General features: G+C 42.5%; 1 protein-coding gene across 4 annotated transcripts in view; it reads left to right on the forward strand.

Moving 5' to 3' along the window:
- The window catches only part of slc4a3 (solute carrier family 4 member 3), a 60,288-nt gene extending 45,288 nt beyond the window's left edge, over positions 1-15,000 (forward strand). For all 4 annotated transcript variants that reach the window (XM_079517403.1, XM_079517404.1, XM_079517405.1 and 1 more), the window contains 12 exons: positions 247-431; positions 1,027-1,249; positions 1,888-2,103; positions 2,545-2,693; positions 3,353-3,547; positions 4,038-4,247; positions 7,102-7,191; positions 7,408-7,574; positions 9,716-9,969; positions 11,065-11,234; positions 13,564-13,737; positions 14,229-15,000. In XM_079517403.1, the coding sequence (XP_079373529.1) occupies positions 247-431; positions 1,027-1,249; positions 1,888-2,103; positions 2,545-2,693; positions 3,353-3,547; positions 4,038-4,247; positions 7,102-7,191; positions 7,408-7,574; positions 9,716-9,969; positions 11,065-11,234; positions 13,564-13,737; positions 14,229-14,306 (2,111 nt within the window). In that variant the 3' untranslated portion in view covers positions 14,307-15,000. The remainder of the gene's footprint in view (positions 1-246; positions 432-1,026; positions 1,250-1,887; positions 2,104-2,544; positions 2,694-3,352; positions 3,548-4,037; positions 4,248-7,101; positions 7,192-7,407; positions 7,575-9,715; positions 9,970-11,064; positions 11,235-13,563; positions 13,738-14,228) is intronic.
- The last annotated feature ends 222 nt before the right edge of the window (positions 15,001-15,222 follow it).

Consider the following 15,222-nt stretch of genomic DNA (forward strand, 5'->3'; position numbering starts at 1 on the left):
TTTCAAATGATTTTTAAACATTTGAATTTTTGAAATGGGACATTCTGCATAATGAGTACTTTTGCTTTTGATACTTTAAGTACATTTTGATGCCAATAAATACTTTTGCACTTTCACTCAAGTTCATTTCGAATTCCAGACTTGTCCTTGTAACAAAGTATTTCTATATTGCAGTATTGATACTTTTCCTACAGAAGTACAAAATGTGAGCACTTGTTCCACCACTGTAATTGTAAATGTCACTAGGCCAAATGGAGTTCCTGGAGCAGCCGGCCATGGCCTTTGTGCGGTTGAACGAGGCGGTGCTTCTGGAGTCGGTGCTGGAGGTTCCCGTGCCTGTCCGCTTCATCTTCGTCCTGCTGGGACCGAGCCAGGCCAACGTGGACTACCACGAGATCGGACGCTCATTCTCCACACTCATGTCAGACAAGGTACAGTATATACATCCCTCCTCCGGCTCGGAGGCAGCATTCATTGATTGTTTGGAGATTTGGATTTCCAAAATGTATTTGGAAGTTTTTTTTAAAGTTTTTTTTTAAAGAAAAACATAACCATAAATCCGTGTCATATTGCTTATAATAAAATAAAAAAGTCAATATATATATAGTTTAAAATGAGAGATGTCTCGATACTGTATCGGTATCTGAAAAGTATCTGTATCAGCCCTTATTTATCATATCGGGTCATATCGAGATCACAACACTGGTATCGGTATTCGGTATTGGTATCGGCTAACACAGAAATGGTGGTATCGGGATCGGACTGGGAACGAAAACAGTGTATCGGGACATCCCTATTTAAAATGTATTACAGTTAGATAGCGTATTGCATTTGCTAGAAGACATTTTATCTTAAAAGAAAGTCAATATTCTTACTATACTGGCTCAGAATGCATGCTACACAATGAATGTTTCACCGATGTTATTTACTGTTAATCCACTGTTTTGGAAAAATATCCTTGCGTGACCATCCATTGGATCTCTATGACTTGATTAGTGCTCACCTCCCACCTACTCTCTCCTCCAGAACTTCCATGAGGTGGCCTACTTTGCTGACGACAGACAGGACCTCCTGAATGGCATCAACGAGTTCCTGGACTTCAGCATTGTCATCCCTCCCTCTGACATCGAGGGTAAAGACCTTCTGAAAACCGTGGTGGACTTCCAGAAGCAGATGATGACTAACAGGAAGGATAGGGAACTCAAGAGACAACAGTCCATCCTACCTGGAGTAGATCTGGAGAGCAAAGGTACTTACTACTTTGCTGTAGTGCTGGGGAATTAACCAAAATCATATTGAAATGAATATTTGGAACCAATATGCTTTATCCTAATCTTGTTCATGTAGGTTAATCAAATAATCGAGAAGATGTTAATTACTATTATTGTTTTCAATTTCTTATATATCAATAAATCAACACGGAAACATTCTAATCATTCAATCGATTTGTCTGATTAACCACTTAACTCTTAAACTCAGTGTACAATACAACAATATTGAGAACATGCCAATGCGACAAAGTATAAAATAGGTCTTAAAGGGGAATACCACTCATTTTCAACATTTTACTATGTCATAAATATACCTTATAGTTGTTAATAATAAAAAATGTGAAAGAAATCTAACATTATGAAGTACATCTTGATGATGTCATAAAGATGTGCTTCATAATGTTACAGATTTCTTTTCAGACCTCCAGTTCTAGGCAACACAGAATGGGGGGACTTTTTCATTATTCAACTCTAAGATATATTAATGAAATAGTAAAATGTTGAAAATGAGTGGTATTCCCCTTTAAGTGTTTTATCGATTTGTTGGTATTAAAAAATAAATAAAATAATGGATAGTTTCAGCCTTAATCTAAAGCACTCTACAACCAATCGGCAGAGATGACACTCGAGGACCAAGAAGAGGCGGACCAGGAAGTGGACCCATTGAAGCGCTCCGGCATCCCGTTCGGAGGCCTGATCCACGACATCCGCCGGCGGTACCCGCGCTACGTCAGTGACCTCAAGGACGCAATGGACATGCAGTGCATCGCTGCCATCATCTTCATCTATTTCGCCGCGCTATCGCCCACCATTACGTTCGGAGGGCTGCTGGGTATGTTTTTTTGTTTTTTGTTTTTTTTAGTGGTGCTAGCCACTCCTATAGACAGCAATGTGTGTCTGTCTCTGTGTCCGTCCGAATACCATATGAATGTCTGAGTACAGAAATAGCGTTTGTTGACCACCAAGTGTCACTGTTGTCACTGCAGCCACGCACGCACGCACGCACAGATGCCAGGGAGGATAGCTTGTACAGTACAGTACAGTACAGTACAGTACAGTATGTACAGCACGAGTACAGTATTGTTTTGTCAGCAGTGGAATAAGCAGAGTAAAACATATTTGCCTCTGAGATGTAGTGAAGTAGAAGTAAAAGTACAAATGTGTACAAAAGAGCACTTTTGCTCAAGTACAGCCCAACCCTTTCCACCACTGTATAAAATGTATATAAAATGGTTTAAAAGTGTTCCAAATCACTCCTTTCTAATCTGTACAGGGGAGAAAACAGAAGGCATGATGGGAGTATCTGAGCTGATCATTTCCACAGCAACTCTGGGCGTTATATTCTCGCTGCTAGCCGGACAGCCCCTCCTGATTATCGGCTTCTCGGGACCGCTGTTGGTGTTTGAAGAGGCGTTTTACAAGGTGCCCGAACAGAATTACAGGCAAATTATAATTGTATACCACTTCTGTCACATTATTGAAACATTGGTAACTGCATTTTGAATGACTTGAAGGTGACCTGATCTGCCTTGGAAGGTGTAAGCAAAGCAAAGCAAAGCAAAGTTACTATATTTACCCAGGGTAACTGGACTAAGCATCAGATACTTGTTTACAGCCAGGCCCTGCTCATAGAACATTTCATGGTAGTGGTTCAATGCCTTGCTCAAGGGCACTTCAGCGGTGGTAATTTTAACGTGCCGGTCCGGGGATACGAACTGGCGACCTTCCGGTATCAAGACCGTTCCGCAAACCGTTCGGCCACCGCTGCCAGTACAGTACATTTTTTTGGCATGGCCAGACTTATCTCACTGCGTAGATATTAGTCTGGAATCTCTGTGTGGAATCTGCATTTATGTAAAAACAAAAACAAAGTATGTAATTTGCATTCCTGATTGGTCCCTCACTACTTTGGAGGGAGTGAAATCCAATCACAACTGCCAGACCAATTCTGCCAAGGGCAGTCTTCTTTTAGCGATGGCTGTCGTCCCTATTTTGGGCACTCAAATTATAAAAGAATTGTGAATCACTTCAGATTTTTCATTTAGCAACCAACCGCCCCTCCCCCATTTTGCTCCCTTCAGTTTTGTCAAGCGCAGGGTTTCGAGTACCTCACCGGTCGGGTGTGGATTGGTTTCTGGCTCATCATCATTGTCCTGGTGATTGTGGCGGCGGAGGGCAGCTTCCTGGTCCGCTACATCTCGCCGTTCACGCAGGAGATCTTCGCCTTCCTCATCTCCCTCATCTTCATCTATGAGACGTTCTCCAAACTCAGCAAGGTAGCCGAGCGGCAGCATGTCGTTGCGGTCAGGTGGAAAATGTGTACACGTATGTAGAAGAAATCATGGATTCATTGTAGTTATTTGTCTCCAAATTGATTTTGACAGCAACTTTTGATTTAGTTTTAGTCTTTTGACTAAAATGTCATTTAGTTTTTAGTCATCTGAAATTACTTTTAGTTGAAATGTATATAGTCTAGTTTTAGTCTAGTTTGTATTTGTTGACAAAATTGTCAATATCTTTAGTCTTAGTTTCAGTCATCATAGCTTAGTTTTCATTTCGTTTTTATTTAGTTTTCGTCAGTGAAAACAGGTAGTCGACAAACATATTTCATCATAGTTTTAGTTTTAGTCAACGAAATCAACACTGTTGATGTCGCAAGCTCTTGTTAGCACTTTTCAGAATCAGAAATACTTTATTGCCTTAAAATTACTTTACGGTAAAAATGGGCTGAAGCAGTTAATCAGCAATATTGTATTTGTTTCCCAGGTCTTTCAGGAGCATCCGCTAATGGCAACCTACCCTACCACCACATCTTCTCCATTTGGCCCAAACACAGCCAACCCTGGAGGGGGACGACCGACCGAAGTGCTCAACCAGCCCAACACTGCTCTACTATCTCTGGTGCTCATGCTGGGAACTTTCTTCGTAGCCTTCTTCCTCCGAAAGTTCAGAAACAGTAGATTCCTGGGCGGAAAGGTAATTTTGCTATAGTGCGACTCCCAACTAAACTAAACTTTATTTCACGATGGATGTCCGCCGCACCCATGGGAATAATTAAGGTGGAATGATGTAGATTATATAACGTTATATCTATTAATTCGCTGAATCTCTCCATGTCTGACTGTGTATGTCGTGTGTGTCCCATATTTAATACATAAAGGATGAAGGGGCTCCTCAAAGCTATTAACCCATTTTGACCTGAGATCAGATTCTAAAAATGTCTTCTAAATCCAGACAGTTTTCTGAAAAAGCTATGTTTCTATGTCAGTCGTTCTTCGATTTTTCAAAAATAGCAGACCTACAAGCTCATAGCGCGCCACTCGGTGGCGCGCTATGAGCTTGTAGATCTGCTATTTTTCAATAGCTAAACTAAAGCATAACATAATGCTAACACCAAAAGGGGTTCCCGCCCAAAATGTGTTAACCACATAAGCCCTATTCAACCTTTCTCAACATTTGCAGATCTACAAGGTCACACCGTAGTGAATGTGAGGTTGTACTTGTAGATCTACTCATTTTGTGATTTGTTGATAACGTTTTTTCAAAAATTGTGAAATATTTTCCCTATAATGAGAATGAGAGCGAGAGAGAGAGAGGGAGAGAAGAATAACAAACAGAAGACAGACTTAGTACAATGTTTTTCCCATGTTTTATATATTCTTTTTTTTAAATATTGATTGATTGACTTTAATTTGATAATGGAACTCGAAGGGTCTCGGATATGAAACGTTGCCCAAATTCAGTCATAGAGTATACATGTCATAGACAGGCTGGCAACATGAACTCTGCGATCCATTTTATGCTTTTATTTTTTTTTATTATTATTTTTTTTTATAAGACTATGTTGAAAGTATAATGACTCATTGTCATTAAAATTGTCCAGTTCTTTGACTTTCCTATAGTGGGAATCAAACCCAGATAAAATGGTGCGAGAGCGCCAAATTCTGGCCATTTATTCCAGCAGAGAAATAACTGATTTTCTTTCTTTGGAAGAAGAGCATTATTATATTATTGGATGACGTCTGTGGCTCTCCATCCAACTGTCAATAAAATGTTGTGCTTTTGTCTTTGAAGAGGAAGTAAACGCCCTGTTTTTAGTTTAAAGGTGAAGTCGCCCCCACAGTTTCCCATGCCCATTTGGTGCGTACAGTACGTTCAAGGCCATGTGACGAGTGGGGAATGGCAACGGCGAAGTGTGTTGAGAGGTTGCGTTACTTTTGAAGCAGCAAAACAAACCTGCCTTTGTTTAAACGCGTGATTGGTTGTCTGCCACGTGACCATCAGTTTTGGATTGAGAAGATTACTTCTCACCGCTGATTCCAACACATTTTCACTCAACACGTCATATTTCGATGCTCGACGACCTTACAGGCATATGCAAAGGCTGAACATATGTCACACTCATTGTACAGATATTCTACTGTTAGACGGATGTTAGGTTCTTAGCTTGCTTATGTTCCTTGATGACTATTTCTATGTATTTGATGTATTACCATGTGTTGTTTGTGTTTACTGTAAATCGCTCTGGATTAAGAGCATCTGCTATTGTGAATTGTATGTGCGATGCTGATACCAAGGACGCTCTTGCATGTACCATGTTGGCGACATTGGCTCATATAAACCGATTCCCGCCGTATCAGTATGAAAATCGGATGGGACTGAGGACTTGAGCCCTGTGAGGCGATCCCGCGCAAAGCATTAGCTGAGCAAGATTTTAACTTATTGTATTTTTAAAGACCAGCTCCCCCTAAAACATATTTTGTTTGGTTAATATATATTTTCCCCACGAAAGTCCTGGTTGTTTCTTGTGCTCTGCATATCTCCAAAGCATTATAATGTTGTGTTTTAGAACTGAATGTGGCTTTTAGACATACTGTAGCAGTGTAGCACTCTCTCAATCCAGATTTGAGGCAGGCCACACAACTTCACAACAAGTCGGTATGGGATGTCACTGGCCTAACACCGATCAGAGCCTCACTACATTTTCATGCATTAGTCGGTGGGGAAGAGTTCAGGACTGTTGAGAAATACAAAACGAGTGCTCCTCCATCCATCTCCGTCAGGCCTGACACGTAATCATACACATGGGTCACATGGGTCCTGTCAATGAGGAAGTGAGTAGCTTGTTACTGTATGTATGATATCACCGTTGTGGATTTGGTGTATACATTATAGTATACCCACATTCTGTGGGGAATAGCCACACGTAACATTCCGTTGTCTGTCACGTGACAGTGAATGTGTATACCTGCCCATATTTCGCCGCAGGTTGAAAACCCACCTCTTCAGGAAACACTACCCTTCCTCTCTGCCTGACCTACTTGTTGTTAACTAGTTGTACGAACGCTTGTTTTCTATTGTTGTATTGTTTATTGGATCTTGTTTAGTCGATACACTTAATTGTTATAGCTCATGCTCATTTGATTTAGCTATTTTGTCTCATCTGTTTAAGGAAATAGGTAGCTGATATATTGCACTTTTACCTTAGCGCTAGGTATACTCTTGGTTGCTTGTTTTGCAGAAAATGCACTAAAGACTTCTGGTGATTAGTAGTTTTTGTTCCCTACCTATGTTGAATACACTTATTGTAAGTCGCTTTGGATAAAAGCGTCTGCTAAATGACTGTAATGTAATGTAATGTAATACCAATGAATTTGGTTCCATTTTATACACTCTCAGAGTTACAGACCCGCCACAAGGGTCCATTTGGTTGCAGTTGGCGAGTCTGAGCACCACTGACATAGAAACATAGGGTTTTCAGAAAACTGTCATTTTGTAGAATCTGGTCTCGGGTCTTAATTAGAGTGTTTTGTTGCTCTCCTCCCTACAGGCCAGGCGAATCATTGGTGATTTTGGCATCCCCATCTCAATATTATTCTCAGTACTGGTGGACTGGTCCTTTCCAGAGACCTACACACAGGTACTATAACTACTAAAATACTTGGTCCTTTGAATACAATAACTAAGTTATGTTAATGCATGTTTATAAAACACATACACATCAATCTAAAATTGACATTGCATTAAAACAGACTTTTCTGCATGTATTTCTTAGCAGGCACTGTTGTGTCATCGTATCAGGTATTTTTTGTGTTGTCTTAATGTTATTATTAATATTATTATTTTTTTCTTCTAGAAACTCAATGTGCCATCGGGTTTTTCTGTCACGTCTCCTGACAAGAGAGGCTGGTTTATCAGTCCGTTTGGTGACAAGCAGCCTTTTCCCGCCTGGATGATGGGGGCGTCCGTCGTGCCCGCCCTCCTCGTCTTCATCCTCATCTTCATGGAAACCCAGATCACCTCGTACGTACCATCTTTTGGATGTTGTTGATGTTGTTTTCTGTGCCTCTCAGGACGGGAACGCCTTTTGGTGTTTTACCCGTTCATGGCGGGAACCCCTTTTGGTGTTTTACCCGTTCATGGCGGGAACCCCTTTTGGTGTTTTACCCGTTCATGGCGGGAACCCCTTTTGGTGTTTTACCCGTTCATGGCGGGAACCCCTTTTGGTGTTTTACCCGTTCATGGCGGGAACCCCTTTTGGTGTTTTACCCGTTCATGGCGGGAACCCCTTTTGGTGTTTTACCCGTTCAGGATGGGAACCCCTTTTGGTGTTTTACCCGTTCATGGCGGGAACCCCTTTTGGTGTTTTACCCGTTCAGGGCGGGAACCCCTTTTAGGGTTCTTGATAGCAGCATAAGATTTTTGTAATTTTTGAATAAATATTATATGAAACTTTAGGTCAGGATTTATAAGGCTTTTCAAAAAGATACACCCATCCTGTGGCTTGAATAAATCTAATCGACAGCCAGTCAGATATTTCAGTGTGGCCAATACATCGGCCATTATTTGACTTTTTGCCCCATATCTGCCGGCAACGTACCATGGACAGTTTTGATGAAATCTGAGGAGGTTAGGAGTTACAAACGTCTGTTATCGCTCTCTGAGGGACTACAACCCCAAACAGATGGCAATACATTCCTGGAGAAAGAGATAGCACACATGGTGTCAACTCTGTCTGTCATCAGAAATGGCGAAATCCCCAAGGCAAGATTCAGTATATCAAAGCACATCGGAGGTTGATGTAAACAAACAACATTGATCTGTGTTGAAATCGCCATTCCAGCACTGTGCACATGTGCAGTGGTGGAACGTGACAAGTTTTGAGGTGTTTGTACTTTACTTGAATATTTCCGATTTCCAGTACTTTTACTTCTACTCCACTACATCTCAGAGGCAAATGTTGTACAGAATGTACACATTTTTTTGAAAACTTTAGTTTTCAAATAAGTGTAGATTTAGATTATTATTACAGAACATACAGTAACTTCAGCCCAATATACATTTTGACTATATGAAAATAGGCAATCTACAAGCTCACAAGTGAGTACTCTCTATTTTTGTAACTTAAAGTATATTTTGATATCAATACTTTTGTACTTTTACTCAAGTACATTTTGAATTCCGGACTTTTACTTGTAACGGAGTATGGCCTCACTCACACCTTTAAAACATTGATGCATGCTTGTTGTATGAATGTTGTAAGTGTCATGGCCGCCCCAATGCATTTCCAATGGAAGTCACATGGTTTGATACAACATTTTGGACTACAAGCTGTTGTATGGCTTTCGGCTGTGTTTCGACTGCCCCCCTCCCCCTCATACAACACAAAGGTTGTGTCAAACCATGTGACTCCCATTGGAAATGCATTGAGAGCTTACAACAAGCATACATCTCATACAACAAGCATACATCAATCTGTTGCGACCGTGTGAGTCACCCCTAAGTCTACATTGCAGTATTGATACTTTTACTTAAGTAAAACATGCGAGTACTTTTTCCACCTCTGGCACAGTGGATGGGTTTAACGTTCAACACTGGATGCGTACGTGTACCCACATCGAGTGTTAAGCGGTTTGGTTGTTTGTGACGTTGGGGAAATATATATATTGTTATCGTAATTTATCTGTCATCATAGTCATAATGGATGTTATGAGAGCTATTAGAATCTCTTAACAAGTACTTTGTTCACCTGTGAAAACATCCTACTTCATCCACATATTATTTAGATTTAGAAAGATAAGAGCCCGGTCCTAAACTGATTACCGATGTTTTGACTAATATTTTGTTAAGTGTTAAGTGTTTTTAATACATTTGAAACGTAGATAAACATAGATTTGATTAAAATTTCTGTTTGACAACATTTCATTTTAATTAAATTAAAGAAATTCAAATAATATTTTGGTCTTTGTGTAGTTTAGATTTATTCGAGCCAAAATACAGTAAATATAAGAGTATTAATTCTAGATTAATAGAAATCAAAGAATGACGAGATTCCCGTCATCTGGCACAGGCGGGCTAATAATACCTAATGCCGAGAATCTCATCATTTGGCTGAGATTGTAATTGTGTTAAGCCATTCATGTCGAGCCCTTCCCGGCCCACAGGCTGATCGTCAGCAAGAAGGAGCGGCGTCTGGTCAAAGGCTCGGGCTTCCACCTGGACCTGCTGTTGATCGTCACACTGGGCGCCATCTGCCCGCTGCTGGGCCTGCCATGGCTCACGGCCGCCACGGTGCGCTCCGTCACGCACGTCAACGCCCTCACCGTCATGAGCAAGGCCACGGCGCCCGGCGAGAAGCCCATGATCCAGGAGGTGAAGGAGCAGCGGGTGACCGGCCTGATGGTCGCCGTGCTCGTGGGTAAGAGTCGGAGGAGCAATAGAGAAGGAAGGAGGGGGAGGTGCTTGTATCAGCGGTTCTCAACCTGTGGGTCGGGACCCCCAGGGGGCAGTAGAAGTGACAATTTAAGGGCTTCTAAGAGCTGCTTAATACAAAATAAAAACGAATATTACTGCATCAAAAGTAATCAACAAACTATACTATAAAAACTGGTCAAAACATTGGCCAATTGTCAATTGGTATAAGAAAGAGGGGAAAATTGTACTACAAGCTTGTAGAGCTTGATCTGCTATTTCCACAATGTGGAACCGAGTCAAACTAAATTGAACTCCTCAACTACTACAATTCCCAAGTGCTTATCAGGGTGTGACTCGATCCCAGTTCAAATGTTGGTCACGACCTGAAAAGGTTGAGAACCACAGCTGTAAATCAGGAAGCCATACTAGAAAAATCCCCATTCTAGACTTAAGGTATATTAATGACATTAGATGGTATAATGATCAAAATGAGTGGCATTAGTTTCTAGTTTATTTGTTAGATACAGATTATTATTATATTAAAAAACATGCGTTAACCACTTCAGCCCTACATGTATATATACATTTCAGCCACTTGAAAATAGCCGATCTACATGCTTGTAGATCTGCTATTTTCAAAAGATTTTATACATTTGACAACTTGTGAAATTGGACATTCTGCATAATGAGTACTTTCTACTTTTGGTTCATTAAGTACATTCTGATGCCAATACTTTTGTACTTTTACTTTTGTGCCGCGCTATGGGCTTGTACATCTGCTATTTTTGAACAATCTCGAAAATGTGGCGCAAATCTTTGAATATATTTTCTGTCACAGTGAACGCTTTTAACTCAAACCTTTGCTTCTGGGGGGTCCCTGGAACAACATATTTCCAGATGGGGGTCTGCGGACAAATACAGATCATTCTGGTGGTCCTTGACATGAAAAAGGTTGAGCACCACTGACATAGAAACATAGACTTTTTTTTAGAATCCTCCTCAGGTCTACTGTAAATGGGTTAAGTATGAAATGTGAGAGTACACTGAAATGAAAGCGTATGACTGACTCCTCCTCTTGCCCCCCCCACGATGACACCAGGCATGTCCATAGTGATGACGGACATGCTGCGTCTCATCCCGCTGGCCGTGCTCTTCGGCATCTTCCTCTACATGGGCGTGACGTCGCTAACCGGCATCCAGCTGTACGAGCGCATCACGCTCATGGTCACGCCCGCCAAGCACCACCCGGACCACATCTACGTCACCAAGGTAACTAAAACCAAGCACCACAGGGGCGGCAGGCATGCAGTGGCTCAGGGACTAGAGTGGCCGGTAGAGCAGCTGGATGGTTCGATCCCGGGCTCCCCCAGAGTTAGTGTCGAAGTGTCCTTGAGCAAGACTATAAACGCAGCAAGGTTTTGACAGATTCGGTTGCCTTCCAACTAGGACTGGAACCCAGTGGAGTGTAATGGTGATTTTCAGTGGTAAGTACATACTTAAGTAAAATGTTGAGGTATTTGTACTTTACTTGAGTACCGGTATTTGCAATTTCCAGTACTTTTACTTCTACTCCACTACATCACGTGTATGTATGTGTGATTAATATTAATTTTACTTATTAGGTTTACTGGTGTATAAATAAATTAGTAGTGGGATTCATGTTTGCATAGGAAATGACTAGTTTTTAGCTTAGTTTTAGTCTTTGTAAATCTTCTCAAGGAATGCCTTGAATTGGTTACACACCGGCATGCCAAAGCCCGCTATTCCGACGCATCGTCATTCTCACCGCATTACTAGTAACCATGTCCCTAACCCTAACCCTATACCGCACGCGGAAACCACGTAGTTGGAATGGCGGTGTGTCGGAATGCCACTCTGTCACCCAACTTGAACTATAGGAGCTGAAACTAAACGTTTGCTTTGAACGAGTATTTCCCTCTGCTGCTTAGATGATGGTTGAAGCACTGTTGCATGCAGATAGGATACTGGCAGCAGCGCTACTGAAGCCACAAATGCTGTGTTGCTTTACCGTGTATGCGAGGTGTGAGAATGCATTTGGACACTCACTCGTAAAGCTGTTATTTAAAGAAGCCATTTGCGGTTCCCATTTACTTGCCTCATGATTCGAGGGGGACATGCGTTCTAGATTACCATGCCTGTGCATGCGTGTGCGTGAAAGAGTACTGTGGGAACGCCCTGTGTAGCGATCAAAACACCACTGACTGCAACCATTAATTGTTTTCTTAGTGATTATTCTATCTAATCCTTTTTTGATGAATGGAAAAAGTAGTACGGCCTGAAACTTGCAGCATGAAATTATAAAAAAGTTTAGGCTTGCATCGTTAACTCTTTGAGACTGTACACTCTTGGAGGTACACATGGATAATAACACTGGCAATTTGGTCATGTTCATTTCTTTACAAAACATGAATTAGAGAGAGCATTAGATAATTAGTTACATGCGATACAGTTTATTGACCGTTATAATGAAACACTGTAAATACATGATCAGGTATGTTCTTCTCATAGTCTTCATAATTAAGTGTTTTAATACACGCTTCCTCCACTAGATGGAGCTTCAAACATGCAAAAGTTTGTACAGGGGAAGAACTCTGCACTCTAGTGTCTAATATGTTTTACATGTGTGATGTGTTTGTGCGTCCTAAATGTGTTCAGGGCCCACCCATCTGACCATTTAAGAAGACAGATGGGTGGACCTGGCCATGTGCATTTTCAGCCCACTGGCAGAGCCTGATTGGTTGAGCCTCAATTAGCTGAGGCAGAGGCTGGACATTGCACAGCTGAAAGGAGTTGGCCTCATTAGGCCCACTGGCAGAGCCTGGCCCAGGTGAAAGGAGTTGGCCTCATTAGGCCCACTGGCAGAGCCTGGCCCAGGTGAAAGGAGTTGGCCTCATTAGGCCCACTGGCAGAGCCTGGCCCAGGTGAAAGGAGTTGGCCTCATTAGGCCCACTGGCAGAGCCTGAGCAGAGCCTTTTGTGGTGGTTCTGGAGAAGCGTGGGTCAAACGGTTCGTGGTCAAACGGTTCGCGAGTTACGTGCATTACAACCGTACACACACACACGCACATACGCACGCAGAGACGTGGCGCATTTATAGTAGGATGATCAATCAATCAATCGATTTATCTGTATCACAATGAAAACATCTTTGTCAACCTTTTAAATGCTTTTTTATACTATTTTTTATATCTTAGTGTTTTGTCAATTATTTGTAGGCCCACTTGCCATATCCTCACAGCACACCAGTTGGCCCCGCCCACAGGTCGAGAAGCACTGTAATCCAGGATTGTGGCATGTCTCTCTCTCTCTCTCTCTCTCTCTCTCTCTCTCCCCCTCTCTCTCCTTCTGACGATCTCTCACCCTCTCTCTCTCTCTCTCTCTCTCTCTCTCCCCCTCTGACGCTCTCTCTGTCTCTCTCTCTCTCCCTCTCCCTCTGATGCTCTCTCACCCTCTCTCTCTGTCTCTCTCTCTCTCTCTCTCTGACGCTCTCTCACCCTCTCTCTGTCTCTCTCTCTCTCTCTCCCTCTGACGCTCTCTCACCCTCTCTCTCTGTCTCTCTCTCTCGGCCCCCTGTGCAGGTGAAGACATGGCGTATGAACATGTTCACCATCATCCAGCTGCTCTGCATCGTGGCGCTGTGGGTGGTGAAGTCCACGGTGGCGTCGCTGGCCTTCCCCTTCATCCTCATCATGACCGTACCGCTCCGCCGCCTCGTGCTCTCCAGGATCTTCGAGGAACGCGAGCTGCAGGCGGTAAGGTTTGGTTTGGTCGGGGTTGGCTCACAATGCCAGCATTCCAGGCACGCCACACGTACGTTCTTGGGAACGTTGCCCACAATCCTCTAATACAGCAAACAGCCGCGGGATACTTAACTCAATCCAAGCCATCCACGAGATATCTGGAGGAAATTATTACCATCTGGGCCATCGCCATCCACGAGATACACAAGATTTGATTTAAAAATATTATTGGTACCTATTTTTCACCTCTGTTGCTAGCCTCCACAGGCCTCCCATTGTAGAAACAGAAACTTCTGCCACCACCACCAAAAATGTTGAGTTGAGCTGTTTTGACATATTTTCACGTTTTTGTTTGTGAGCTTGTAGATCAGCTATTTGCAAAGATTTGTTATACATTTGAAAACTTTTTTTGAATCCTGAACTTGCACTTGTAGAGTATTTCTACATTGCAGTATTGATACTTTTACTGAAGATGATAATCATGGTGATGTCTGTGTTCACAGTTGGATTGCGACGAGGACTCTCCCAACTTCGACGAAGATGGTCGGGACGAGTACAACGAGATCCACATGCTCGTCTAGAAGTCGGACAATAAGACTTTTCCTCCTTCCGTCCTGCGACGCTGGCCAACCAGGGCAAACCTCTGGTTGGATTTCATCCAATCAGAAGAGGATTCATGCAGAGCCCTGTGTGTTAGTGGGTAGTGACGGTGAGGAAACACACGGATTGCTCTTTGTCAAATATAACAAAACCCTATAACCGGATGGTACGATCTTACCTTATCATATGTCCACCCAAAAACCCATAGCTAGATGATAAGATCTTATTTTATGTTCCCCCCCCAAAAAAAAACTATAGCTGGATGATAAGATCTTATCGTAAATGTTCCCCCAAATTGTTACAGGAGCAAATCTATTGATGTTATACCTTTGTGATGGCATCATTGTGTGAACCTCTCTGAAAATCTGATTCCTTTACAGGCCAGTGAATTGCTCCACTTTCGGCGTGTGTGTGTGTGTGTGTGTGTGTGTGTGTGTGTGTGTGTGCGTGTGCGTGTGCGTGTGCGCGCATGTGTGCGTGCATGTGCGTGCGTGTGAATTTCGTTACACTGTATCCACCACTTTAGTCCTCTTTCCCTTTAAACCTGCTACAGGTTCTGGGCTCGTGTGCAATCAGCCAATCACGTCTGTTCTGTTGATGTCCAGTATGACTCAGTACCACAGTGGGTTGATGTCCAGTATGACTCATTACCACAGTGGGTTGATGTCCAGTATGACTCAGTACCACAGTGGGCCCGGCGTTAATGTGTGAGATGCTTTGGGGTTCACGTCAGTGGGGATGGGGGGGGGGGGGGTGTTGGCGTCAAATTAACCCATTTTGACCTGAGATCAGATTCTAAAAATGTCTTCTACATCCTGACAGTTTTCTGAAAAAGCTATGTTTCTATGTCAGTCGATTTTTCAAAAATAGCAGACCTACAAGCTATGAGCTTGTAGA

Source organism: Electrona antarctica (assembly GCF_951216825.1).
Source record: "Electrona antarctica genome assembly, chromosome: 13".
Lineage (NCBI taxonomy): Eukaryota > Metazoa > Chordata > Actinopteri > Myctophiformes > Myctophidae > Electrona > Electrona antarctica.